Source organism: Acipenser ruthenus, chromosome 9 (assembly GCF_902713425.1).
Source record: "Acipenser ruthenus chromosome 9, fAciRut3.2 maternal haplotype, whole genome shotgun sequence".
Taxonomy (NCBI): Eukaryota; Metazoa; Chordata; class Actinopteri; order Acipenseriformes; family Acipenseridae; genus Acipenser; species Acipenser ruthenus.
This window is the reverse complement of record NC_081197.1, coordinates 17,190,130-17,215,864: the sequence shown is the minus strand read 5'-3', so window position 1 is coordinate 17,215,864 and position 25,735 is coordinate 17,190,130. Positions and strand designations below refer to the sequence as shown.

Genomic DNA, 25,735 nt, shown 5'->3' with positions numbered 1-25,735 from the left:
CACAACCCATTTGGTTGAACAAATATTGAATGTTTTAGAAAGAAAGTTTTCTGTAATTTAATGTCAATAAACATTGTGATTTGCATTTTACAACGAGGACCAAGGACCAACTATAAAGAATAGTTTGCATAAAATGAGATGGGCTTTAAGCAACCATTTACACAATCCATTGGTTGCACAAATATTGAATGTGCTAAGAAAAATAAAATGTTCTGTAATTTAATATAAACAAATATTTAACAAAAGCCAGGTTCTTTATAATTATGTTTTGCTATATGATGGAAAAGTACAACAATAAGTAACTCTTTCAAAGAAATCAAGAACAATTTTGCATTTCCATGCAGTGTGACTTCCATGTAGCTCCCAGGATAGGTTGATGCAACTCTTGGCACTATTCAAAATCACATTTTTGTTGAGAATTTCACCCCTTGATAGGGTGATTCTGAAGGTGCTTATTTATTTTACATCAGTTCAAAATTATAGATCACACAATCATGATGTAGATATATTGGCTTTAAGATATTGGCACATATCTCTGGACAAAAACAAAGTCAAGCTACTCTATATCCAAAATTTGGGGTATAAAGTAATTCTGGTAATTTTGAGGTTGTTTTAATTACAGTATAGGCCATATAATTTTTTGGCAATTCCTTTGAAAATGATCCGCTTCTCTAACAAACCAATACATACAAAATGGTAAGAAAAGGACAGATTTTTACATTTCAGATACAGGACCATCTGGCCCATTTCAATGTTCTTTCTTAGTAAACCTTTAAAATGGTTTTAATATATATATATATTATTTTATTTTATTACCCCCTGCTTTTAAATGAGGGGGAAAAAAAAAAAAATCATACTGTTGCATGAAGGACTAATCATCATTACCTTATCAGGAAAGTATACATACTGAACACACCTTTACAAGCATTTTTTTTTTAAACTTAAGGTAAGCAATCTCTCCTGTGTATTTACATGTCACTCTTTTCCAATAATTATATTCCAGACCACAGTTCTTATTTGATACAGTTCATGTGATGCACATTAGATGGCACTATCGGGCTAAGGGTAAGGGTATAAATACCAGAAACAGGTCTGTGGAATATACAGCAATAGTGAAGTGTGCTCTTTTGATTTGCAGCAGCAATTCGCTACACAGGTCCGCCATCTTGCTTGGATTCAGCACAGAAGAAATGATGTTTACGAAGCTACTTCTAGTGCTTCTTTTAGCTGCGTGTGTTCCAGCACAGGGTAATAACTTCATTGTTACAAATCTTTTCATATTCATTCTTTATTTTATGATCAGTTTTGGTCTTATAATAAATTTAATGATTTGTAAAGATGATTTTCTCTATTTTCTCTATTGTGTGATTAGTCACTTTTCTGGGGTGACTAATGCTTTTATGTATGTACATGATTAGTCACTTTCTCGAGCTGGCTAAAACTAATTAAAGCTGATTTTCTCTCTAGCCCCTTTCACACTGGCATGATCTACCCGGGTCAGAACCTACCCTGGCAGGACCCGGTGTCATGCGGGTCGGGTACACGATTTCACACTGCTTTTAATAATGCAGGGCTGACCTGGGTGGCAGACGCAAGTAAACAATGCGATCGGATGCAAGCTTCTCTGGATTGAACCATCGGCCAAATTTTTTATTAGAGCAAATGTTTCTAGATCCCTGCCTCAATCTGATTCATGCTGTGTCTCAATCAACAAAAAAAAATCCCAAACAGAGTAAATAGAAACGTTCCTTGCAGAAGTGAAACTTTCACGCAGGCATGGCTGTTTGTTATTGTGTCCGCTCACGAACGGTAGTCAAGCATTTTGTTTCGCTCACGGGTCAAAGCTGTAGACGCACAGACCTGAGGTGGGTAACTGGGACCCAGGTTAACCCTGCGGAATATACAGGAAAAACACATATTTTCTATATTGGCAGTGAATTTTTAGTTTTACACTTGGGGTGGGGCAAAAAACATACAAGGCGTTTTTTGTTTGTTTGACAACCAAATCAGTTCACTTATCATATACGGGCAATTTGGCTTTATATTTACGTAAACATACATGTTGAATTAAACTGCTTCTAACGCCTAATTAATCTTCACTTGTTCAATGTATGGTTCCAGCCACGCGTGTATTGAACCTTTGGTGATCGATTAATTACACAAGTTTGTAGTGTTGTAGTGCAAATGTAGAAAATATGTTGAACATTGTTATCAATCCTGTTTATTTAACTCTGGTTTTTATTCTTGTTTTTAGTCCAGATTTGTGATGTGAACCCACCAGACAGAGTTGAGTGTGGATACCCTGGGATTAGTGCAGATACCTGTAGATCAAGAGGCTGCTGCTTCAATTCGGCCATTCGTGGTGTAAAATGGTGCTTCCATCCAAAAGGTACAGCATTCTTAAGGGTTGCTAGTTGCTAGTATATAAACAAAAGAGAGAGTAAAAGATTTTCTTAGACAGGTGTTTGAAAACATTGACTTGTTTTGATCATCGACAGATGACCGTCTTCCTGTCCGATCGGAGGCGTTCTCTTTCGGAAGACAAACTGAAAGAGCTGGTGTTACTTTATTTCAATCTTGGAATTTAGAAAGGCTCTATGTTTAAAAAAATTCCATTGGTTTCTACTTAATGATACTTTTTTATTTTATTTATTTATTTATTTTTTAACATACATGCTTACTTTGATATCCAGTATGAGAGAAGAACCCAATATAACTGAACAATAATTTAGTTATTTTCACATACTTGTAGAGATACCGCATAATTTTGATTTTTTCTGGGGTGTAATTAACGTTAGTTTGTCTATTACTTTATTATTATAGTTTATTAACATACACTTGCCTATTGCTTTTCTCGTACTTATTCTATTAATTTCATATGTTGATGCATGTGCGTCATGACAAGTAATACATGTTTATTTATTTATTGATTCATATTGTGTCTGGTGGTCAACTCCGTCTTAAAGAACACTTCAGCTAAGAGAACACTTTGCTTGCTTCCCAAGGGGTGTTCTCCTAGCCGGAGACTACTGTAGTACCTTCATTATTACAATACTTTTTATATTTATTATTCATTTTAAATCAGTTGGATAGAAATACAGATGGACTGAAAACCCTTTTCATCTACTGTTGTGTTACTAAAACTATGCAACACATTTTCTTTTTTCAAAATGTCTAGTGATTAATTTAGCAAGAATTGCTGGCAGAGCGGACTTTCTTTTTGCTTTAGTATGACATATTTTTCTATTGAATTGACTGATCTTATGCTTAATTTAATCAACATTCTATACTACAGTATACACATTTATTCTAATTTGAATAACATATAGTGTATTCTCTCAATTTGCTTTGAAAAATATGTTCTGAAGGGCCCTTCAAAAGCTTTAACTTTTGAAAGTCAGTTTTGATTAAATAAAATTGACCTTAAAACAGTCAAATAAACCTTTAGTAGTTTAAGCTTTGTAATTGACCTAGATTCTCATATTTTCTTTCTCCTTTTCTTAAACCATGAAACTACAAATTTGTATTTTTAGATGCCTGTTTATTTAACTGCAGTTTTTGTTGTTCTTGTTTTTAGCCCAGGTGTGTGATGTGAACCCAGCAGAGAGAGTTGAGTGTGGATACCCTGGGATTAGTGCAGATACCTGTAGATCAAGAGGCTGCTGCTTTGATTCGGCCGTTAGTGGTGTAAAATGGTGCTTCCATCCAATGGTGCTTCCAGGTACAGCATTCTTAAGGGTTGCTAGTGAATAGTAATGTTGCAAATATCCCTGAATGCCAAGGAAATACCCCTCTCATTACCTTATCATGAACATATACATACTGAACACACCTTTACAAGCAAACATTTTTTTTAAACTTAAGGTAAGCATTGTTCTATTAAACTCTGTCCTGTGTATTTACATGGCACTCCTTTCCAATAATTATATTCCATTAGATGGCACTATTGGGCTAAGGGTATAAATACCCAAAAAGTTATGGTATTATCATAAACCTGGTTCCCTGAAATAGAAATGTATCATTACCGAATGGGTATTTACCTCCTAAAGACCTGAAACCTGAATAAATTATATTAAAGCTGCTTGCAGAGCCATGGCCCACCCCTGAGGGCACAAAATGACAGCACTCACAGATCTCATAGACGTAATTATATACAGTGCCTTGCAAAAGTATTCAGACCCTTGACCAGTTCTCTCATATTACTGGATTACAAATGGTACATTGTAATTTCGTTCTGTTTTGATATTTTATTTTAAAACACTGAAACTCAAAATCAATTATTGTAAGGTGACATTGGTTTTATGTTGGGAAATATTTAAGAAAAATAAAAAACTGAAATATCTTGCTTGCATAAGTATTCGACCCCCACACATTAATATTTGGTAGAGCCACCTTTCGCTGCAATAACAGCTTTGTCTTTTGGGGTATGTATGTACCAGCTTTGCACACAGTGTCGGAGTGATTTTGGCCCGTGCCACAGATTCTCAATGGGATTGAGATCAGGACTTTGACTGGGCCACTGTAGGACATTCACCTTTTTGTTCTTTGGCCTTGTGCTTGGGATCATTGTCCTGCTGAAAGGTGAATTTCCTCCCAAGCTTCAGTTTTTTAGAGGACTGAAGCAGGTTCTCTTGCAGTATTTCCCTGTATTTTGCTCCTTCCATTCTTCCTTCAATTTTAACAAGATGCCCAGTCTCTGCTGATGAGAAGCATCCCCACAGCATGATGCTGCCACCACCATACTTCACTGTAGGGATGGTGTGTCTTGAGGCATGGACAGTGTTAGGTTTGCGCCACACATAGCGCTTTGAGTTTTGGCCAAAAAGCTCTATCTTGGTCTCATCTGACCACAAAACCTTTTCCCACATCGCAGCTGGGTCACTCTCATGCTTTCTGGCAAACTCCAGACGTGCTTTCAGATGGTACTTTTTGAGTAATGGCTTCTTTCTTGCCACCCTCCCATACAGGCCAGTGTTATGCAGAGCTCTTGATATGGTTGACTGGTGCACCATTATTCCACTCCCAGCCACTGAACTCTGTAGCTCCTTCAAAGTGATTGTTGGTCTCTCTGTGGCTTCTCTCACAAGTCTCCTTCTTGTTTGAGCGCTGAGTTTTGAGGGACGGCCTTTTCTTGGCAGTGCCTAGGTGGTGTGATGCAGCTTCCACTTCCTGATTATTGATCCAACTTGCTGGGATATCCAAACACTTGGATATTATTTTGTACCCTTTACCTAATCTATGCATTTGTATTACTTTATCTCTAGCTTCTGTAGAATGCTCTTTGGTCTTCATTTTCCTTCAGATTCACAGCCTGACCAATGATCCTTCGACCAGTGGAGTTTTTATCCAGAAAATGTGACAGCAACTTTAATGGTTCACAGGTGGATGCCAATGGTAAGGTAATTTTATCCTCGTTAGGGCATTTTCTTTCATCGGTGTAAACTGGGAGCTTCCACAGCACAGGGGTTGAATACTTATGCAAGCAAGATATTTCAGTTTTTTATTTTTCTTAAAAATATTTCACAACATAAAACCAATGTCACCTTACAATAATTGATTTTGAGTTTCAGTGTTTTAAAATAAAATATCAAACAGAATGAAATTTCAATGTACCATTTGTAATTCGGTAATATGAGAGAATTGGTCAGGGGTCTGAATACTTTTGCAAGGCACTGTGTGTGTGTGTGTGTGTGTGTGTGTGTGTGTGTAATATATATATATTTACCAGAATCTTCAACATTGCTAACCTCTTTGCAGATTGTTCTAAGAAATCTAAGTGGGTTGGGTTCCCATTTCTTCCCTCTCTATACTTAGAAGCACTTTCCATTCAGGAACTGGGCTAGCCATGGAAACATGGTTACTGTATACAGAGTGACAGTCACAGCCTGATAAGAAAAAGAGATAGCTGTGAGACCCCGCTGTCCAGTCATTTTTATCGGGAGAGTTGGAAAAAAACCCACGTATGTTTATGAACATTCATTTAAAAAAAACAAAAAACAAAAAAACCCTGCTGTTTTCTATCTAAAACATTCAGTATTTTTGGCTAAACGATGACAGATGTGTTCCTATAATATAGTGGTTTGCAGAAGTATTCACCCCCCTGCAGAGTTTTCACATTTTGTTGGCACCTGAGCGTACTCCACGATGCTTTCAAATTAGACTTTACATGTAGAATCTACACAAACTACTCCACATTGATAAAGTTAAAAATGCATATAGAATATAAATAAGTAAGATTTACAGAGAAAAACAGATTAATCTCAGTTGCATAAGTATTCAACCCCTTTGCTACTGCAGCCGTAAATCAGCTCAGGTGCAAATGATTTGTTTGAAAGGTCACAAAATTAGTGAAATGGTTTCAGCTTGTGTTTACTCAAAGTGGTTTAACTTGTAGATAACTTCCCTCGGGTATATAAAGACATTCAAGCTGCAACTCACATAGTGATCCAACAAAGCAACCATGAAGACCAAGGAGTTTTCTAAACAAGTCAGGGATAAAGTGGTAGAGATGCACAGAGCAAAAGGGTACAAGAAAATTTCAAAGGCGCTGATTATCCCTCTCAGCACAGTGAAGTCCATCATTAACCCTTAGCGGTCCATTTATTCAGCGCGTATCACGCGCGTCAGGTCCAATTTATTTTCACATTTCCCAGTTTATTTTAGACGCGCTGTTTAAAAGTATTTTTTCCATAGTAAAGCAGGTTTAAAAGGCACTGCATATCAACGACACTCAGTACTGCATCTCCAGCCCCGCCCCACCCCTTGTTCGCTGTATTTAACATACCTCTTCATAGTCGTGCATACTGATTTAAATCATCTCCTGATCACTCGTTTTATCACCAAACTTCTCAATAATGCGATCCAAGTCATTATTTTATTACTACATCTAAAAAAAGCTCTGCAAATGTCCGTGATATTCTTTGAGCGCTGGATGCAGAAGCAGCTGTCTTGTTTGTTTGTCTGTGTTATCTATGTGGTGCCGGGGCTATCTGTATTCATGAGATACGCCCCTTTTTTCGGCTTCTCTCGGCTGCTATCGGTCTCGCTCGGCCATTGAATGGTTTTCTCGGCTTTTTCCGAGACCTGTTTTTTACGTCTTTTTGATGATTGGACCGGAAAGGGAAAACTGCAGTGTCGGACCAGGTCCGACATAGGACCGCAAAAGGTTAAGATGTGGAAGATGCATCATACCACCCAGACACTACCCAGATCAGGTCGCCCTGATCTGCTTGCAGCCAGGCAAGCAGGAAACTGGTTTGGGACCTTGAGAGATCTGCAAAGTTCTGTGTCTGAGATGGGAGTCAGTGTTCACACATCAATAATAAGCCGGTCCCTACACAAAGCTGGCCTGTATGGACGGGTGGCAAGAAAGAAGCCATTACTCAAAAAGCATCATCTGAAAGCATGTATGGAGTTTGCGGAAAAACATGTAGATGATACTGCAGACATGTGGAAAAAGGTTTTGTGGTCAGAAGAGACAATAATTGACCTTTTCAGCCTATATTCCAAGCCCAACACTGCACATCACCCTGTCAACACCATCCTAACTGTCAAGCATCGTGGTGGCAGCATCATCTTATGGGGATGCTTCTCTTCAGCAGGGACTGGTAAGCTTGTCAGGATAGAGGGGAGAATGGATGGTGCAAAGAATCCTTGAGAAAAACTTGCTTGAGTCAGCCAAGACTCTGAAACTGGCAAGGAAATTCACATTTCAGCAGGTTAATGACCTGAAGCACAAAGCCAAAGCCACACGGAGTGGTTGATCAAGAAAATAATTAATGTTATTGAGTGGCCCAGTCAAAGTCCTGACTTGCATCCAATCGAAAATTTATGGCGAGACTTGAAGGTTGCAGTCCATCGACAATCCCCAACAAACAAGCTAGTACAGACCTATCAAAAAAGACTCATAGCAGTAATTGCTGCAAAATGGTGCTTTTACCAAGTACTGACTTAAGGGGCTGAATACTTGTGCAACCAGTACATTTCATTTTGTACATTTTCTTTACAAGTTTCGCTGACATTTAACCTCCTCCTCATATAACAGTGTTTAGTTTAACCACTACAGCTTTGAATAAAAAAAAGTTTGTTTGAAAAACTGTGTTTACATTATTTGTAATTCAACAAAATGTGAAAACTTTGCAGGGGGCTGAATACTTCTGTAAACCACTGTGTGTGTGTGTGTGTGTGTGGTATGTATGTATGTATATATATATATGTGTGTGTATGTGTGTGTGTATATATATATATATATATATATATATATATATTATATATATATATATATATATATATAATTAGTGGGGTAAAGCAAGCAACTAATATCCTACTGTATACAGTTCTGGATTTTTGTCCATTTTTATAAATTAAATAATTGATATTGTTTTTCTATTCTCCAGGTTAATTGAAGGTGCTTCTGCCATTGCTGGTTATTTGTCAGTAAACCCTTTTTTCAAAGAAGCCTTCATTTCATGCATCTGAATGCCATACTATTCTACACAATAAATGATTTCTTTGCAGCAAATGCTTGTCTCTGGGTTTTTGTTTAAGTAGCATGTTCTGTAAAAATTACAGAAATACTTGCGGCTTTGAAATTTACTGGGTGTGACTTGACTGCCTCCTTGTGGTGTAAAAAGGAACACATATCTAGAGACAGAAATGTTTTAAACTTTGAAAGGAGATGATTGTTCCCAGCAGTTAAATAGTAGTAGTGCTGAGGGCTACGCACTTGCGTAGAGTGCAGGATGTGCCCTATAGTCTGGACGTTGCGAGTTCGAGTCCAGGCTATTCCTTTGCCGACCAAGGATGGGAGCTCCCAGGGGGCAGCGCTCAATTGGCCGAGAGTCGCCTGGGGGGAGGGAGGGTTAGGTCGGCCAGGGTGTTCTCGGCTCACCGCGCACCAGCGACCCCTGTAGTCTGGCCGGGCGCCTGCGAGCTTGCCTGTAAGCTGCCCGAGAGCTGCGTTGTCCTCCGACGCTGTAGCTCTTGTGTGGCTGCATGGTGAGTCCGCAGTGTGAAAAAAAGCGGTCGGCTGACGGCACACGCTTCGGAGGACAGTGTGTGTTCGTCTTCGCCCTCCCGAGTCAGCGCAGGGGTGGTAGCGGTGAGCTGAGCATAATAAAATAATTGGCTATTCCAAATTGGGAGAAAATAATAAAAATAATTGGCAACGACTAAATTTTTCAAAAATTAATAAATAAATAGTAGGAGTGCCTGTTTCAGTATACTGATAGCGGGATAGGTAGATTGATTACTCACCTTCAATTCCTAACAATATATGTTACTAGGGATGTTTCTAAAACGAATTCAATAAGTATATCGAACCTGACCAAACAACAATAATCAGCCATATAAAAAATGTCATCTACAAATAGGCAGTATGTGTAGCTTCATGTTGATGTGTTATAAAAATGATGTGTGTGTGGAGAGGATTTAACATTACAAAAATCACATATAAACAAGAGCTTTTATTTTTTATAAATTCCATAAAAAACATTGCTATTTCTTAAATGAAGCTTCAATACGTTTTTTTCCGCACAAATACAGTAGCAGTATATCTTTAACTTGGGAATAGTAATCTATTCTCACTCGTAGCCTATAGACTGCTGAAGAGTGTGTCATTTCTATACAGCGACACCTGCTGTTTCTTTCTCATATTTGCAGCTTTAATTGTTAATTTGGCAGCCTATATGGAAACCCATGTGAAGTCACTAGCATCATATTAACACTGTATCTCTATTTAAATCCTTCCTTTTATGCATTCTCCATGGATAAACACTTTTAGAATCCAAGCTGATTTCTCTTGACTAACATTGTTATTGTAAATCACTGTTTCCACGGAAACCTTCCATAACCCAAAAATGAGATAAAGAGGAGACGCCTGTAAGAGCATGAAGTGTACTGGCCTCCAGCACTCTAAGGGTTAATACACAAAGATGACAGAATAAGCCTGAGGACTCCAGCAATGGTAAGTGGCTGGAATCTGAGCTTAGACGGGAGTTCGTTGACTTATTTGGATTGGCTGTTATAGGCAAACCAGCCTCCAGTGATTGGACAGGTTTGGTTTCTCAGTCACCTCAGTTTCCATCGCCCTCAGGTTGTTTGTCCTGCAACAATATGAAGGGGAAGGAGGTTTTAAAGTTTATCTTAAATCTGTGAGCATAGTATACCCACAGAGAGAGCTTCTCTATGTCTTACCTGTATCATAAAAACATATTTACTGGGTATAGTCACTTCTTGGAAAGCAGGCCAAAAATGAGGCAATGTATTGCAAAATGAACCATGAGCCAAAGTTGATACCTTTCAAAGACTTTTGCCAGAGAGTGTTTGCCAATCTTGAGATGTCATAACTAGGAGGAAATAGCTTTGAGCTGTTTTAGTATCTTTAAAACCAAAATACAAATACTGTATCAACAGTGCAGAACATCGTCCACTGTAACCTGATGGGACTTGCCATGTTCCACTCTTGTTTTATAACTAGTTATATTTTGTAAAAATAAGTTAATGTAATTTAAAAGCATAGTTCTAATGAATTTCTTATCACAAAAATAATATCTCTTTTTAATGTAGTTTATAGAGAATAAAAGGTAAACTGGAAACGCGGTAAGCTGGATTGTTTTTGACGGTAACTGTACAGTTCAGAAATTAACGTTTCTCATGCGCTGCCACAATTTATACAGTCGCTTTAGGGCAGAAAAACACTCACAATGTAGTGGTACTGGAAAGTGGCAGCAATCGCTCTTGTTTAAGGCAATATGTCGTTTGTGTGCTGCAGACATAGCCTTTGTATACTTTTACACAAGAATTACATTTAGTTTAAAACACCAATATACCTGAGTTATTGTTAACCTGTATTCAAATTCTGGAGAGACATTTATTTACTTGTAATTGATTAAAAAAATAATAATAATTATATATATATATATAAAATATATAATATATATATATATATATATATATATATATATATATATATATATACACAGTCAGTGTTCCCTCGCTATAACGCGGGTCTCGGGGGACACACAATATGAGCGTTATATCCGAGGTGCATTATATATATATATATATATATACAATGTTCTTTAATGTGAGAAAAAGGCAAGCCTGTACAAGAAATACTAAGATAACATTGGACTTGACATACATGATTGACATAAGAACATAAGAAAGTTTACAAACGAGAGGAGGCCATTCAGACCATCTTGCTCGTTTGGTTGTTAGTAGCTTATTGATCCCAGAATCTCATCAAGCAGCTTCTTGAAGGATCCCAGAGTGTCAGCTTCAACAACATTACTGGGGAGGTGGTTCCAGACCCTCACAATTCTCTGTGTAAAAAAGTGCCTCCTATTTTCTGTTCTGAATGCCCCTTTATCTAATCTCGTGAATACAAAGCAAATGCAGACTATATAAGGAGCAGTTATCTTTTAATTAGTTGCTGATAAAAAGGATTGAAACAAGGATTTATTAGAGAAAAAAACTGGAAGTGAATTGATAGTTTAACACATTAAAATGAATTGCATTATTGCTCACGTCTCCTGTAGTTCACAGTGCTTATGTTTGTTTCAAATGATTCAAATAACCCACACCTCAGCTGATTCCATCACAAGTTTTACATAAAGGAAGTTGATATTAATTGGAAGTTAGCCTTCCAAACACTGACTGGGCCTATTTGCATAGTTTCTGTTGTGGGTAAACATCTACCATTTGTTAAGATTATAAAGATTATACTCTCTTCCCCAAACTTTCCATAGCTGCTTAAGTTCTAAATCTGTATTGGAGAAGCCTTTTACATTTCTCTTACCTTTATATGGTGTTTGCGATCTTTACAAGTTATTCTTATTTAATTACTCAGATACTGTGGAGTTTTTTTTTTTGTGTGTTAAGGTGCTTTCATCGGAGTTCAGAAGCTGCTATCCAGAAACAGCCATAGATGTTACATACAGATGTTACTAGAGCAGCCTGTCTTTATATTTATAAGCAGCAGCACCATCTACTGTAATAGAAAATGAAACTGGATCCAAAGTAGCAGATCACTAGAAACTTTAAATCTGTTCAGGCAACTAGATCTGAGGAACAGCTCCTGAACTCAGGTGAAAGCACAGACTCATCAAACATTATCTGAGAAACTGCAATAAAAGAACCACCCAGAATGATAGAAATATAAGATACGAGTACAAAAAAAAGAAAACGCCAGCTCTTCAATAAAATAAATCTAAATGTCTAATTAGCCCAATTATGAATGATTATCCTTCACTGTCAGCACTTTGATGGATTTGTTACAAGTAAAGGGAATTAATACTGTTCTGCATAAGGTATCTAATTATGTCAGTAAATCAATTAATTTGACAGTATACATTATATTATACACAGCACTCAGAAATTGTCCCTTTATTTCATTTAACCTCTTGAATGTTGGCTAGAGAACACAAAAAGAAAGGGGACAATTTTGTCTGCTGCACCCTGACAGTAATGGTAAGTCTGTACTGATCAGTCCCTAAGAGGTTTCAAATATTTTCAATTGCTCAAAATATATTGGTCTTCAGCAAATTATTTCAGGTACAATTTTCTTTTTGTGTAGTGCTTTAAATTATCCCTAAAGTAATAATCAGTAGCATATTAAACACATATGCTAATCGACTAACCTTGTCATCTGAACCATTTGTCTTCACCTCCTCCTCCTGATTTGTCTTCACCTCCTCCTCCTGATTTGTCTTCACCTCCTCCTCTTGATTTGTCTTCACCTCTTCCTGATTTGCCTTCACCTCTTCCTCCTCCTTGCTGGTCTCTCCAGTTTTTGTATCTTCATTGTTGCTGCTCAAGCCAGCAGCCTGTATATCTCCAGGGGTATTGTCCAAGGCTCTAGTCTCTGCCTGGGCTTTCTTGCTGGGCCTGTGCTCCGCTTCCACACTCTCACAAGCCTCTGGGGTTTCCTGTGGCCTGTCCGGTTTTTCCTGTGAAACCTTGCCCATGTGCTCTATACTCTCCCCCAGTGTTTTGGACTTGGGGCCATCCTGCAGCTTGTCCCCTTCAGAGCTCTTTACACATCCTTCAGGCTCTTTCATTGAGGGCTTGTTGTCTTCTTTGGGATCCTCTACTTTGACTGCTTCAAACACGTCATCCTCTCCATTCTGCCGTGGCTGCTCCTGGCTGGGGGATGGAGTCTTGCCTGTGGGCTCTTCAGATGATGACTTCCTGAGCTTCCGGCTTGGTGGTCTGCGCTTGATGGAGAGGCGGGCTCGTCCCTGTGCAAAATGACACAGAAATGGGAAGATTTGAGATAATAAATAATATACTGTATGCTAAAAAAAAAAATATACCACTTCATAAGGTATGTTTAAAGTTGTGGAAGTAATTCCGTCTCTGGTGCAGTAAACAGTGGAGACAAGTTATTTTTTAAAATTATGTTCAAGCTTGCAATGCAGATGAAAGATAAACCAAGCAAACAATCATAGCATTCAAAGGCTGCTACAAACCCATAGTCATCTTTTAATGATCTTGAATGTACAGCATTTGAAGTTGACAAAAAAAAAGTTAGTTTATAAATACAATAACCCCATTTAATGCAGCCTTTTCCCACACCATAGTCACACTGTCACGCCCTCAACTATGTCCATAAGTCCTTAACCGTCTTTAGCTACACTTTATCATGGATTGTTGCTTTATGTAATCCTTAAATATATAATTTAAAATAAATGTTAGATTAGTTTCACTGAATGTCCCCCCTAGTGCTAAAGCAAGCTGAAAGATGTGATGTCAACATAACTCCCCTTCCACATACACACACACACCAGTATTTACAAAGCCTTTATAAAAGAGCTTCTTATGTATTCAGCTGTATTCAAACAACCCCATTTGGTCTGTTTTACCTTGTTTATGTTGTGTAACACAGTGCCCTCTGCTGGTTTGTCAAAGCTGGCAGATGCCTCTTCTTCACTGGAGTGGGAACGCACGCCGGGGCTGCTGGGAGTGGACGAAGGACTGGCGAAGGGGAAGGAGGAGGGGTGGAGCTTCAGTCCAGGACTCTTGGGAGATGGCAGCAAGGCATTGGGAGATAATGCCAGGTTGGCCTGGAAACAAGGAATAGGTATTTTTGAATAGTGTGGCTACAAGTCTGATTTCAGGTGGTGTCTTCCTGCAAACATTGTCATTTCTGACGTTTGACTTGTTGGTAAATGCAGCACCTGCCTTGAGGCACGTTGCACAGCATCCACTATCATGCCACTTGTGAAGTCACTAAGATGCTTCTGCTCTCCCATGATTGTTGCTGAATAGTTGCACACTCTCACACACTTTATATATTGTAGCTCTAATGGATCGCATGACATATCATGTGCAAGCATGCATTTGCATACATTGTATATTCGGGGAGTTTCTAATTTTACTGACATTTCCGTGAGTGCTTTTAAGTTATGAATGTGATTAGGCAAACTATAATCACGGTTTAACGAATTTGAAATATTCAGGCCTGTGTGACGTTTAAAAATAACTTTAAATAACACACACACACACACACAGACACATACACACACACACACACACACACACATAGGGCTGCTGAAAGAAGTCTTTGAGGAAAACAAAAACATCACAAATACTAGAATCTTTACAGCCTCCCACATCTGTAAAGGCTCATTGCTTTCCACAGTAGCATTCCAAAGTGATCCACCCAGTATATAAATAGGAAGAATCAGCTACAACCTTTTATTGAATGTGGTCAATACAGATAGAAACACAGTTAACTAGATGTCATTAAAGCACAACAAAAAATAAACCATACCTGTGAAGGGGAATAAACGAAAAGTGAAAACTTGCATTCCTTTTGGCCCATACTGCAAAGCAGTGCAACAGAGATTTCTGTCAGATCAGCTTCCTTCACTGAACAAACACTGAGTGAGCAGGCTTACACCTGACACTGAGTAAGCCAATTACATTTTGGAGCTTACTAAGATGTTGAATTACATCTAGAGGACTTATTGAAGTTTAACAATAATATTATATCCCACTAGGTGGCACTGTTGCTTTAAAATTGTTTCTAAAAGACACTGAACATATGATTATATTTATAATACACTTATATGACGGGCCAGACAGTGCAATACATAGCACAACACTTTGGGACACATTGTATTAATTTGTTATGCAATAATATCTCTGATATTATATGTAATCTGATATCCATAAAAGATATCTACTTGTTGCAAGTTAGTCACAATAGGAAAGACAGCAGATTAGACCTATGTTGATAGAGGGCTGAAAGTAGAACCTCTGTTGGAAGGGTTTCAGCTCACAACACAAGTGAAGTGTGGCCATCTCTGCCTAGAACTCAGGGTACATTGATCCACAAGATAAAAACACAACTCAGTTTATCTTGATAGGCACAGGGTTATATAGCAGGGGGTATTTGGATCAGTATTGATGTGCACTGCCAGAGCTGTGAGGGGAAGCCCTCATGGCGCCTACCAGCACAGAGCCTGATAAGAGCCAGGGCCCTCACCTTTCAGTAGCACAAAAAAAACCTTTAAATGACACTCTGGAGAGCAGACGACTGTGTATTCCCACCCCCAGCAGGCAGTAATAATCGCTCACAATGACAGGATTCTAAAACATTATTAAACAGACATGCTGTACATTTTCTACAGTTTGTAAATTAAGTATCTTGTCATTATCAGTCTGCATTTAAAAAACAAACATATTCACTGCCTTGAAACCTACCTGCAGTTTTTCAATGAGAGGTGAATTCTTGGTCTTCACTTTGAGAGAAAGTGAAGAGGCATTGGTGGCCCCTTTCTGTGGAGAGAAAATGAATGAATTATTATTATTATGTATTTCTTAGCAGACGCCCTTATCCAGGGCGACTTACAAGATATCGCATTATTTTTGCATACAATTACCCATTTATACAGTTGTTTTTTTTTTTTTTTTTTTACTGGAGCAATCTAGGTAAAGTACCTTGCTCAAGGGTACAGCAGCAGTGGCTCCCACCGGGGATTGAACCCACGACCCTCCGGTCAAGAGTCCAGAGCCCTAACCACTACTCCACACTGCATGAAAAACAGATGACAACAACGGTGTTTTGTATTCAATAAATATGGATTGCCTTAGAAAGTCTGGTAACCTGTGTAACGTCAAACTGTTTCAAATGCTTATGTTTTGGTATCTCTGGTTTCGCCTGCCTTAACACCCTATAAAGCTATCACTTATCTGATTATATCAGATTTATGTGTGTAACTTTTTCACAATTACCTATAAAGTATATTTGCAATCCAGCATCGATTATTGAACATAGTTGACTACACTCAGTAAAATGTGTGTCGCCAGAATAGATAATTTGGTGTCTACTGTGTTTTTAAAATGTATGACCCATATTTCATATATAAAACTGGATAAAGGTGTGAAAGCATCCCTGGAGGCATAATGTAATTAGGAAGTAAAATTGTTATGTGAGAAAATGATATTATATATCATAAAAAAAGTAGAACACCATGGCCCGCTACCACAGTATGTGCGTGTAAAAGTATAGGAGTGATAAATGTATGTGGATACTGTACAGGTGCATCCTCAAATTCTGACAATAACTTGTGATTTTTTGTTCCAATAGTTGACCCTTTCATTTTGAATCTTATTTACATGCCAACTTTCTTTGCAACAGCAGCCTGAGAAACCACAGGAGACTCCTCCTTCTTCAAGAGTTCAATGTGGTTTACGCAATTTACTCAAGTCACAGCGTAATCACATACTCACTGCACTGTGCTACGCGAACCTGTCTTGCTCTGAAAAGCGATCTCCGTTCATCATTTGAAAATACTGTATCCTAATTAAATGAAGTGAACATCTCAATTAAAAGACATAAATAGCATTGGGAAAAACCGTCTCCCAGAGTTGTATCCCATTTAAGCAGAAATCCTGATTATCAGTAACCTGATTAGGTGGCGCAGACTGTATTATATTAACAATATTGTGTTGAAGTTCGTTTCATTCTTGTGAGTTTTAAACTGCTGCTTCCTGGTACCTTATTACTTCAGGTCAGTATTCACCTATAGTCAGTGGTTTTACATTTCTGTATCTACTCATCCTTATTCTGCATTTTCCAAATGTACTGTTAAAAAAAAACCCAAGAAAATAACAAAAATATCTTGACCAGTGTATGTTTCTAATGCTAAGAACAACAAAAAAAGGTTTGGCTGGATTTTAATTCTTGTGATCATATGGACCTGTAACAACCATGCTGACTTACTGACCATAACTGAACCGCCAACCTAGATATCAAAATCTTTCATATCCCAGTGCCAATCAACTGTGCCACCAAGTCTCTTTGCTGTTTACTTACTGTATGTCACCAGCAAAAAAAATAAAATAAATCATACTCTCACCTCTTCTTCGCATTGTCCAGATTCTTTTTTCGTGTCATGCAGCGCAAGTGAGGAAGGGGGTCTCCGTCGATTTACCCTGTTGTTCTGTAGCTAGTTGTGAGTAAAGGAAAACATCCTAAATTAAGTTTGCTGAGGCAGGTCAATACATCAAAGGAAGAACTGGCAAATCATCTTAAAGAGGTGTATTTCTAGCACAGGCATTATACACAGTTATGCATTCAGTTCCTTTAGAAACAAGAAACAAATCCCTATCACACTAAACTATATAAACTCTTTCTACAGTACTGACGTTGTCTGACTAGATCATAGAATTAAAGATACAGAGCCACAGTGGTGACGTGAAGAGTGACATCACAGCTTAGGGATTGTTGCTAGAAGATTTACATATACAGTGAATTTAATGTAAAAATAAAGTTTACACTAAAGAACAAATATCCCACCCTAACACCACAAATTTTTTGAGGCAGCCAGCCTATGTACCTAGACCTTGATGTCATGTATAAAAATATTAGGTTACCCTGGTTCCCTGAAAGAGAAGACGACCACCAACAATGCTTTTGGGCTATGCCTGCCATAGGTCAGGTATTCACTGAGCATTTCATATGAGAGCTGCCGATAGGCCCCTCCGAGGAGTGTCGTCCTCGGTCCCGCCTTCCGAGGGAACAAATAGTCACTCCACGGAGGTCACTTTCTCTTTTGCAACAAACTCACGAAGGCGACCGATGCAACCTCTAAGGTCGGTGGTCGTCTTCTCTTTCAGGGAACCAGCATCACATCCGTAACCTAACGTCTCCTTTCAATTCAAAGATGACCACCAACAATACTTTTGGGAAAGGTATACCAAAGCCGTTGTGAGGGAGCGTGAGCGGAGACAGCAGACAAGAGACGTCTCGAGACCGCAGAACCATGGTTAGCGGTGCGAGCGTGCAACCTCAAGGACCCTTGTGCCTAATGAAGGCATAGAGGGATCTACCACGTTAAGTCGGTAGAACCTGGTGAAAGTATGCTGGGTAGGCCAGCTAGCCGCAGTACATATGTCAGATAGTGAGGCTTCTCTAAAGAGGGCCCATGATGTAGCCACTCCTCTGGTAGAGTGCGCGGCCACCCTCCCAGGTTGGGGTAGGCCGGGATTAGTATATGCAGACAAAACTGTTCCACAATCCAGTGAGACAGCCGCTGCTTTGACGGGGCTTGACCCAGGGTCTTTACACCATAACAAACGAAGAGCTGGTCAGACTGGGCTCTCATCCTGTCAACATAACATCTCAATGCCCAAACCTGGCAGAGAGAGTTTAACCTTTGATCCTCCTCCAAAGAAAAAGGAGGGGGACACAAAGCGATGCAGACTAGTGAAAGAAAGAAAGAAAGAAAGATTCAACGAAGTGCAGTTTTGCAACGATTATAGCTCAGTTCACAGAAGCTGAGTTACTGATTCCAGGGAAGTGGCAAGCCAACTTCCAGCAATACTTTCTTACAATAAAGCAGGGGAACTCCAGTAAACTCAAGTGAGAGCTCTTTCATTATTATTATTATTATTTATTTCTTAGCAGATGCCCTTATCCAGGGCGACTTACAATTGTTACAAAATATCACATTATACATTATTTCAGATATCACATTATTTTACATACAATTACCCATTTATACAGATGGGTTTTTACTGGAGCAATCTAGGTAAAGTACCTTGCTCAAGGGTACAACAGCAGTGTCCCCCACTGGGGATTGAACCCACAACCCTCCGGTCAAGAGTCCAGAGCCCTAACCACTACTCCACACTGCTGCCCATACAGACTCAATCACAGCAACTGGACAGGTTAGTACCTCACCGCGGTGAGAAGCAAAAGAGGAAGTGAGCTCCGTTCTCTTGGAAGGCGGGACCAAGGACGTCACTCCCCGGAGGGGCCTATTGGCAGCTCTGATAGAAAATGCTCAGTGTATACCTGACCTGTGGCAGGCATATCCCAAAAAGTATTGTTGGTGGTCTTCGAATTTAAAAGGAACAGCTTGCTTCTTTATCTCATAATTCATTGACATTGACAAATGACATTGACACACAGAAGTGAGTCTTTTAATATTTTCAGTTCTCCAAACCAGGTCTGACCCCAGGCCAAACTTGAGAGAGGTGTGCTAAACTTGAGGAAATGTATGTTTTTATCTCATATCAAACCTGCCTGTCGCCACAAGTTTGGAAAATAGAGCCTACCCTCCCCATATTAATTGGACCATAATTAGCAAAAATATCTTTTTAAGATGCACCACCTGCTTTATAAATTTAAATGCAGGTAGTGTACAATTCCCTTATACACGTTCATGGTCACATACTGCTCTAATGAGTTAGCAAAGTTAGCCACCTGTGTTTTAAGTGGGTTATTTTTGTATGGAATTCTAGTCAACTAATGTTGCCAAAGTTCAATGTGTCTCATGGATGCCAGTCACATATCAGTGCAGTGAGCAGTTAAAGTTAAGGAATGTACAGGAGTGTGATGGAGTACTCCCCGCCCCTGTGCATATTGTGGAGTATATGCACAGCAGTGTGGAGTAGTGGTTAGGGCTCTGGACTCTTGACCGGAGGGTTGTGGGTTCAATCCCCAGCAAGGGGACACTGCTGCTGTACCCTTGAGCAAGGTACTTTACCTAGATTGCTCCAGTAAAAACCCAACTGTATAAATGGGTAATTGTATGTAAAATAATGTGATATCTGTATAATGTGAAATAATGTGTAATGTGATATCTTGTAACAATTGTAAGTCGCCCTGGATAAAGGCGTCTGCTAAGAAATAAATAATAATTTGTATTTGTTTATTATTATTATTGTTATTATTATGATTTATGCATTGTGTATACATGACAGCCTTATTGTTTGGCAGGCCAAGCGAGGTGCAGTCCACCATTTTTTGTTTTGTTTTTAAAATACCTCATGAGAATGCCTGACTTTCAGCTACTGATTATTTAACTAGCTGACAGTCACGCAGAATTAATAAACCCGTGCAAAATGTGCCCGAGGGATAATAAGATAATTAATAGCTAGTTAATCCCTCGGTCACCACTATAAAGACCTGCTGCAACGGGGTGGAGAGTTCAGTGAGTGGAGAACGGGAGTGGAGAGGAGGTAAAGAAAGGAAAACGTAAAAGTTGCTACTCGTGCTGGGTTTATACCAGCATGATACTTGTTTGTATTAGTGTTTTTTTGTCTGTTTATTTTGGCCCACGTGCCCTTTGTTTTGGTTCAGTGTGTGACAGGATGGCTGGGCGGTGACGTCATGACAGAAGCAGGAAGGAAACACAGTACTGCAGATCAAAGTAAATGACGCGGCGCGCCATTTTATTTTTAAATAACAAAAATAAAATAAAAGGTTTAAACAAAAACACACTGGGTTCGCAGAGCAAAATAAATATTTTAAATAAAACAAATCACAAACAGAAAATACACGATCAGGCTGGGCAGTAGCTTTCACTGATCCTTTACGTTTTTCTTTTAGTTTCGTTTTCGCTCTCCTCGCTCTCTCTCCACTCCTCTCATACAGCTCATACCCCTGAGGGTAAAGAGCTGCAGGCTTTTATGCAGGTGACCATCTCCCGATTTAGCAACAAATTAATCAATTAATTAATTCGGGAGATGGCCACCTTCTGCACAAGGTTTTTAAACTGCTGTGGATGGGGCTACCCATCCACACTACCATACAAAACAAATCGGCTACGCCGTCATATTTATAAACAAAACAATAACAAAACATACGGCGCTTCGCCAACAAATATAAAACACAATAACACGACGGTACGCCGTCACAAATACAATAAATCATAATAAACAAATACAAAATAACACAGGGGCAGAGGGGGAAACCCCCTTCTAAAACAAACAAATACATTCAAACAGCAGGGCTTTCTACCGCCCTGCTACACAGTGTTTTGTTTAAACCTTTTATTTTGTAAATAAACACTGCTATTTTTGTGGTGCTTTCATTTCCTGGTCTGACGTCACCACACACGCCATCTTTGTCACAAGGAGATATTAAGTTTAGATTTGATTTCAGGTACAAACCAGATTTTCAACCCATTCTATATTACCAATTTTTATTTAACATTTTTGAACTGTGTATTTAAAAGCGGGTGCACAGCTTTGATAAACATAATATAATAAGGTAGTACAGAATGAAAAGACAGTTTAGTGCAGGGTTTTGTCTTCTAGTTGACGGATGCCACCCTCAATTTAAATGTGAACTCTGACATTGGTCAACAAAGGCTGGGTGATAGAGGACCTTCTGTAAAGGGATATACAGTTGCTAAGGGTGTAGTATTTACAATATATGGAGTCAATATTTCTTCTCTTTAAAAATGACCTGTAGTCTGTAGTTTAGGCATGTTGCTGTGGTTTACCTTAATAGAAATGTTTAAATGTATTATTGTTTCCAGACCAAGTATACAAAACAGCTGCAGGCTTGGGAAGGAAACCATGCCTCTCGTCTAAAAATAACAGCCTCTTAAAATAATGTGTCATGTGATTTCATTTTTTCCCCCAACTGTTTTATTCGCATAAGATATTTGAATATACATTCAGTTTTATTAGTCAAAAACCTTCCTGAGACCTCATCATGAGAAGCTGGGAGTGGTATCCTTATGCACCATTAAAAAACAAAGGGGGAGGGGGGGAGTAATTTATGACACTTACCCTTAACAAATACAAAAGTACTTGCATTGAAAGTAAAAACAAAGCTGAGATAAAATGCACATTCCACATCATTTATTGACATACATTATAATGAGACTAAAACCCTCAGGAGATTATAGTCCAGATTTGTCTTCAATTTGGGCTCATTAACAGTGTCATCTCTGCTAATATACCCTGTTTTTTTTAAGTGGTGTATTTACCCTGTCAGCTAAGACTGTTTTATACATGAAACCAGGTTTTAAAAAATACAATATTATTAATAAAGTCCTGAACCACATAAATGGGTAAGGCTATATTTTTTTCATGGTTATCATGAATTTTACAATTTCCGTAAAATGTACCCATTGCCATGTAATATGTAGTTCCCCATAAAAATTCCTATTTCGGAAAGTATAGTGTAAATATACATATTTGTCTATCACTTAATAATAAATACAGCAAATGTTTGCCTTATACCTAAGCACTATCTGTTACGCTGCATTTAAGAACCTGACAGTCGGTTTATTTTGCTTCTGGTAAATGATTTAACACACTGCATTGAGCTGCACGATTTCTTTAAAATGTCTTCAACGAGAAAGACACCAGCTGCATCAAAGAGCAGAAATATTGTTCGAGTACAAGAAGGGCGTATTTCACGTGTCTGTTGTTATTTTTACATTTATTTACCTTTTTATTTTGATTGATAATTCACTGATGATGATAACAGAATGTGTTTAAAATACGTTTACTGTTTTTCAGGAAGGCATTTCAATATTTAGGAACATTTGTTGTATAATAACTCTAAGAAAATGATAAATTATGAATGTGACAACGCTATTTATTTCTGCTTTAATAAATATTATGTTTAATCGTGAAATATCTTGAAATAACTATTTTTAGACTGAAATGCCATGAAATAAGCCATGATTTACATTGAAAAAAAATACAGCCGTAGAAATGCGTACTGTTTGCTGCCTTTCAGGGTTGTTCTGCTATTGTATCAGGTATTAGGCAGTAAAAGAATCAAATGAGAAGCAGCATGGTTCTAGTTATGTAGACGACCACTATAAGTGTAATTACAAGTATTTTCTCCTATGATACTCTTGTGTTAGTATTGTGGACATAATGCACTTGTTTTTACATTTTTAAATACATTTTTAAAGGTGTGAGCTGACAGGACCAGAAAAAAATGATTAAGACTCACCACGTCCTTTCCTGCAGGTGAGGGTATGGCTTGACCTTTGAACTTGCCTGCCAGCTCAGCCACTGATTTCTTGACAGGTTTATCTTCTGTGGCTTTGGCTGTACTTATTGATTGGTCCTAAAAAAGAGTAACACGGTTGGAAATGTGAGCTACATCAGAAACACATCTAGTTTGATTCCTGACTTACTTCCAGTCGAACTGTCTGGATGGAAGAAACCAGACTGCCAATGCAAAGATGTGCTGAAGGCTGGATATAAAGCTGATGGTCATTGATAGAAACATGGTGGTTGTATGAGGCAAATGAGAGCCCCCCACCCCTTTTAAGCTTTTGTTGAATTCCAGAGGTAACATTTAAAGAAACAAGTCAAGTAGACAAATGTTTGTTGATTTGAGCTGGTGAAACTGTTTAAGTGAGCACAAACAAAGTAATTGATAGATTTTTTTAAAATAGTATATGCAACTAATTTTCCCTTTCCAACAACTCTAACTACCAAAAACAATCTAAACTCCCTGACAAGTACTGACATTAACTCATTTCCTTATTTCTGCAGAAGCAAGAAGCGATAGTTCTCTCTGGTTTGTAAGATCTAGTTAGTCACATAATGCTGAGGTGTGGCATAAGGTTAACAAGGGTGAAAGAACAGATAGTGTTTGCTGTGCTCATACAGTACCTTCTGCCAGCACTGAATAGCAGGGGGTGTTCAGGTCAGCTTGCTCTCACTACCATTGCCCCTATATGAGCACTAAAATTAACAGCACCAATATATATATATATATATAGTTACCAGAATCTTCAACATTGCTAACCTCTTTGCAGATTTTTCTAAGAAATCTAAGTGGGTTGGGTTCCCATTTCTTTCCTCTCTATAGTTAAAAGCACTTTCCATTCAGGAACTGGGCTAGCCATGGAAACACGGTTACTGTGTACAGAGTGACAATCACAGCCTGATAAGAAAAAGTGATAGCTGTGAGACCCCGCTGTCCAGTCATTTTTATCGGGAGAGTAGGAAAAAAACACATATTTTTATGAACATTCATTTAAAAAAAAAAAAAATGCTGTTTTCTATCTAAAACATTATCAGTATCTTTGGCTAAATGATGACAGAAGTGTTCCTCCCAATACCTGTCAAAAAGCATTTGGGTTTTAAATTATTCCCATCCAAATTGTATGGCACTGGAACCAAATAAATATGTTTCTAACAATACAGTAACACATTTAACAGGATGCTCTGAGGCCCACTTTTATTCCCTATTGAAACAAGTCTATGGGTCCTATTTTGAAGGGAAAAGTCGAGGGAAATTTTAGAAGAAAACAATTTAAACTAACAATATTTTGTATTGATCTCTGAAACTTTTAATCTATTATCTAGATTATTTTTTTTTGCATCATTTAAACCAGACACCATTTTGCCCCTCCTATCGCCACCCTTATCCCCTTGATCCAATCTATGCAGCCTCATCCAGTCAGTCAGATAGTGGACCCTCAAACTAAGTGGGTTTGAGGCAAATTTTCAAGCTTTAATTTAACATAATCATCAATAAAATGTAATTCTATTTCAAAATCAATGTTGTGGGGGTTGGTCTTGCACTAGTGAAACTACAAAAAATGAACTTTATTTATGGTTGTGATAGGGGAGACCTGTGCTGGCTATCAGGCGCATGCATGATCCTGCAGGGGGTGGTCGGGAGCTCTGTGGGATCCACCTGCCATTCACGGCAATGACACAGAGAGGTTGGGTGAGGGTGTGTCGCGACTCCCTCTCTCTGAGTGTTCAGGAGGCGGGTCTATCAACCAATAAAAATGACACTTTGCTGTTCCTTCGATCTTGCCCTTCAAGGACAAATTGGATGACGGTGAAGCGATCTCAATGAAACTTTCTTTCTCTCATGTGTTCAGTGAAACCCCACACCCTCCCACAATGGTCTTCTAAGAACTATCAGATTGTTTGTTTTAAATTTTGTAACTTCGATTTTCTTCTTTTCTAAAAAAATAGAGAACACCACACATTCTGCATATGCGTAAGAAATACTGTGAAGACAATGTATATTCAACGATCAAGGCACAACATTGCTGTGTATGGAATGTAGTGTGGGGTGATTACGTTGTTTGGCCCAGGATCTTACCTTCTGGTCCAGTAGGAGCCGCTCCCTCAACTGAGGTTCAACCTCCGACATCGGTCAGAGGTGAACCAAGGCTCCCCAGAAGGGAGATACAGTTGCAAAGGAGGCAGTGGGGAGGCAGTAGAGAAAGACTTACACAACAGTGAAAGTTGGGCTTGGTCTACATAGTATTGTGTAGCCAATAGGTTTAGCATTGCAGGCTGAGCCTCACACCTAGGAGTATGGCAAGCTTCCAATGAAGGTATACCATTGTCAAGCTGACAATTAAAATCCGTCCTGGTTCATGGAAAGAAAGAAGTTTCTCTGAGCTTTGTGAGGGGGTGTGAACTCAGAATTACTCCTGTTAGTGGTTTAGCACAGACCTACTGTACTCGTTCCACATGGAACTGCCAT

The 25,735-nt window shown here is 38.6% G+C and overlaps 2 protein-coding genes across 3 annotated transcripts in view; one reads left to right on the top strand and one right to left on the bottom strand.

The window, feature by feature from the left end:
- The first annotated feature begins 1,090 nt into the window (after positions 1 to 1,090).
- Positions 1,091 to 8,521, top strand: LOC117405290 (trefoil factor 2-like). Its single transcript, XM_034008235.3, has 4 exons — positions 1,091 to 1,248; positions 2,255 to 2,389; positions 3,578 to 3,721; positions 8,397 to 8,521. Exons 1-4 carry the CDS (start codon positions 1,191 to 1,193, stop codon positions 8,399 to 8,401), a joined length of 342 nt encoding a protein of 113 aa, XP_033864126.2. The 5' UTR covers positions 1,091 to 1,190; the 3' UTR covers positions 8,402 to 8,521.
- A 923-nt stretch (positions 8,522 to 9,444) lies between these two features.
- Positions 9,445 to 25,735, bottom strand: part of LOC131738066 (capZ-interacting protein-like) — a 40,190-nt gene continuing 23,899 nt past the window's right edge. Inside the window, exons 2-7 of one of the 2 annotated variants that reach the window (XM_059031282.1) lie at positions 23,222 to 23,338; positions 17,370 to 17,453; positions 15,712 to 15,786; positions 13,866 to 14,066; positions 12,642 to 13,241; positions 9,445 to 10,103 (exon numbers count right to left, since the gene is read on the bottom strand). In XM_059031282.1, the coding sequence (XP_058887265.1) occupies positions 10,074 to 10,103; positions 12,642 to 13,241; positions 13,866 to 14,066; positions 15,712 to 15,786; positions 17,370 to 17,453; positions 23,222 to 23,338 (1,107 nt within the window). In that variant the 3' untranslated portion in view covers positions 9,445 to 10,073. Of the gene's footprint in view, positions 10,104 to 12,641; positions 13,242 to 13,865; positions 14,067 to 15,711; positions 15,787 to 17,369; positions 17,460 to 23,221; positions 23,339 to 25,735 lie in introns of both variants that reach the window. The other variant, XM_059031281.1, reaches the window with a different exon arrangement.

Bases quoted from the DNA above. Each gene is read 5' to 3' on its own strand.
- LOC117405290 (XM_034008235.3), top strand. From the start codon at position 1,191: ATGATGTTTACGAAGCTACTTCTAGTGCTTCTTTTAGCTGCGTGTGTT. The intron at 1,249-2,254 runs GTAATAACTTCA...TCTTGTTTTTAG, and splicing joins TGCGTGTGTTCCAGCACAGG to TCCAGATTTGTGATGTGAAC. The intron at 2,390-3,577 runs GTACAGCATTCT...TCTTGTTTTTAG, and splicing joins ATGGTGCTTCCATCCAAAAG to CCCAGGTGTGTGATGTGAAC.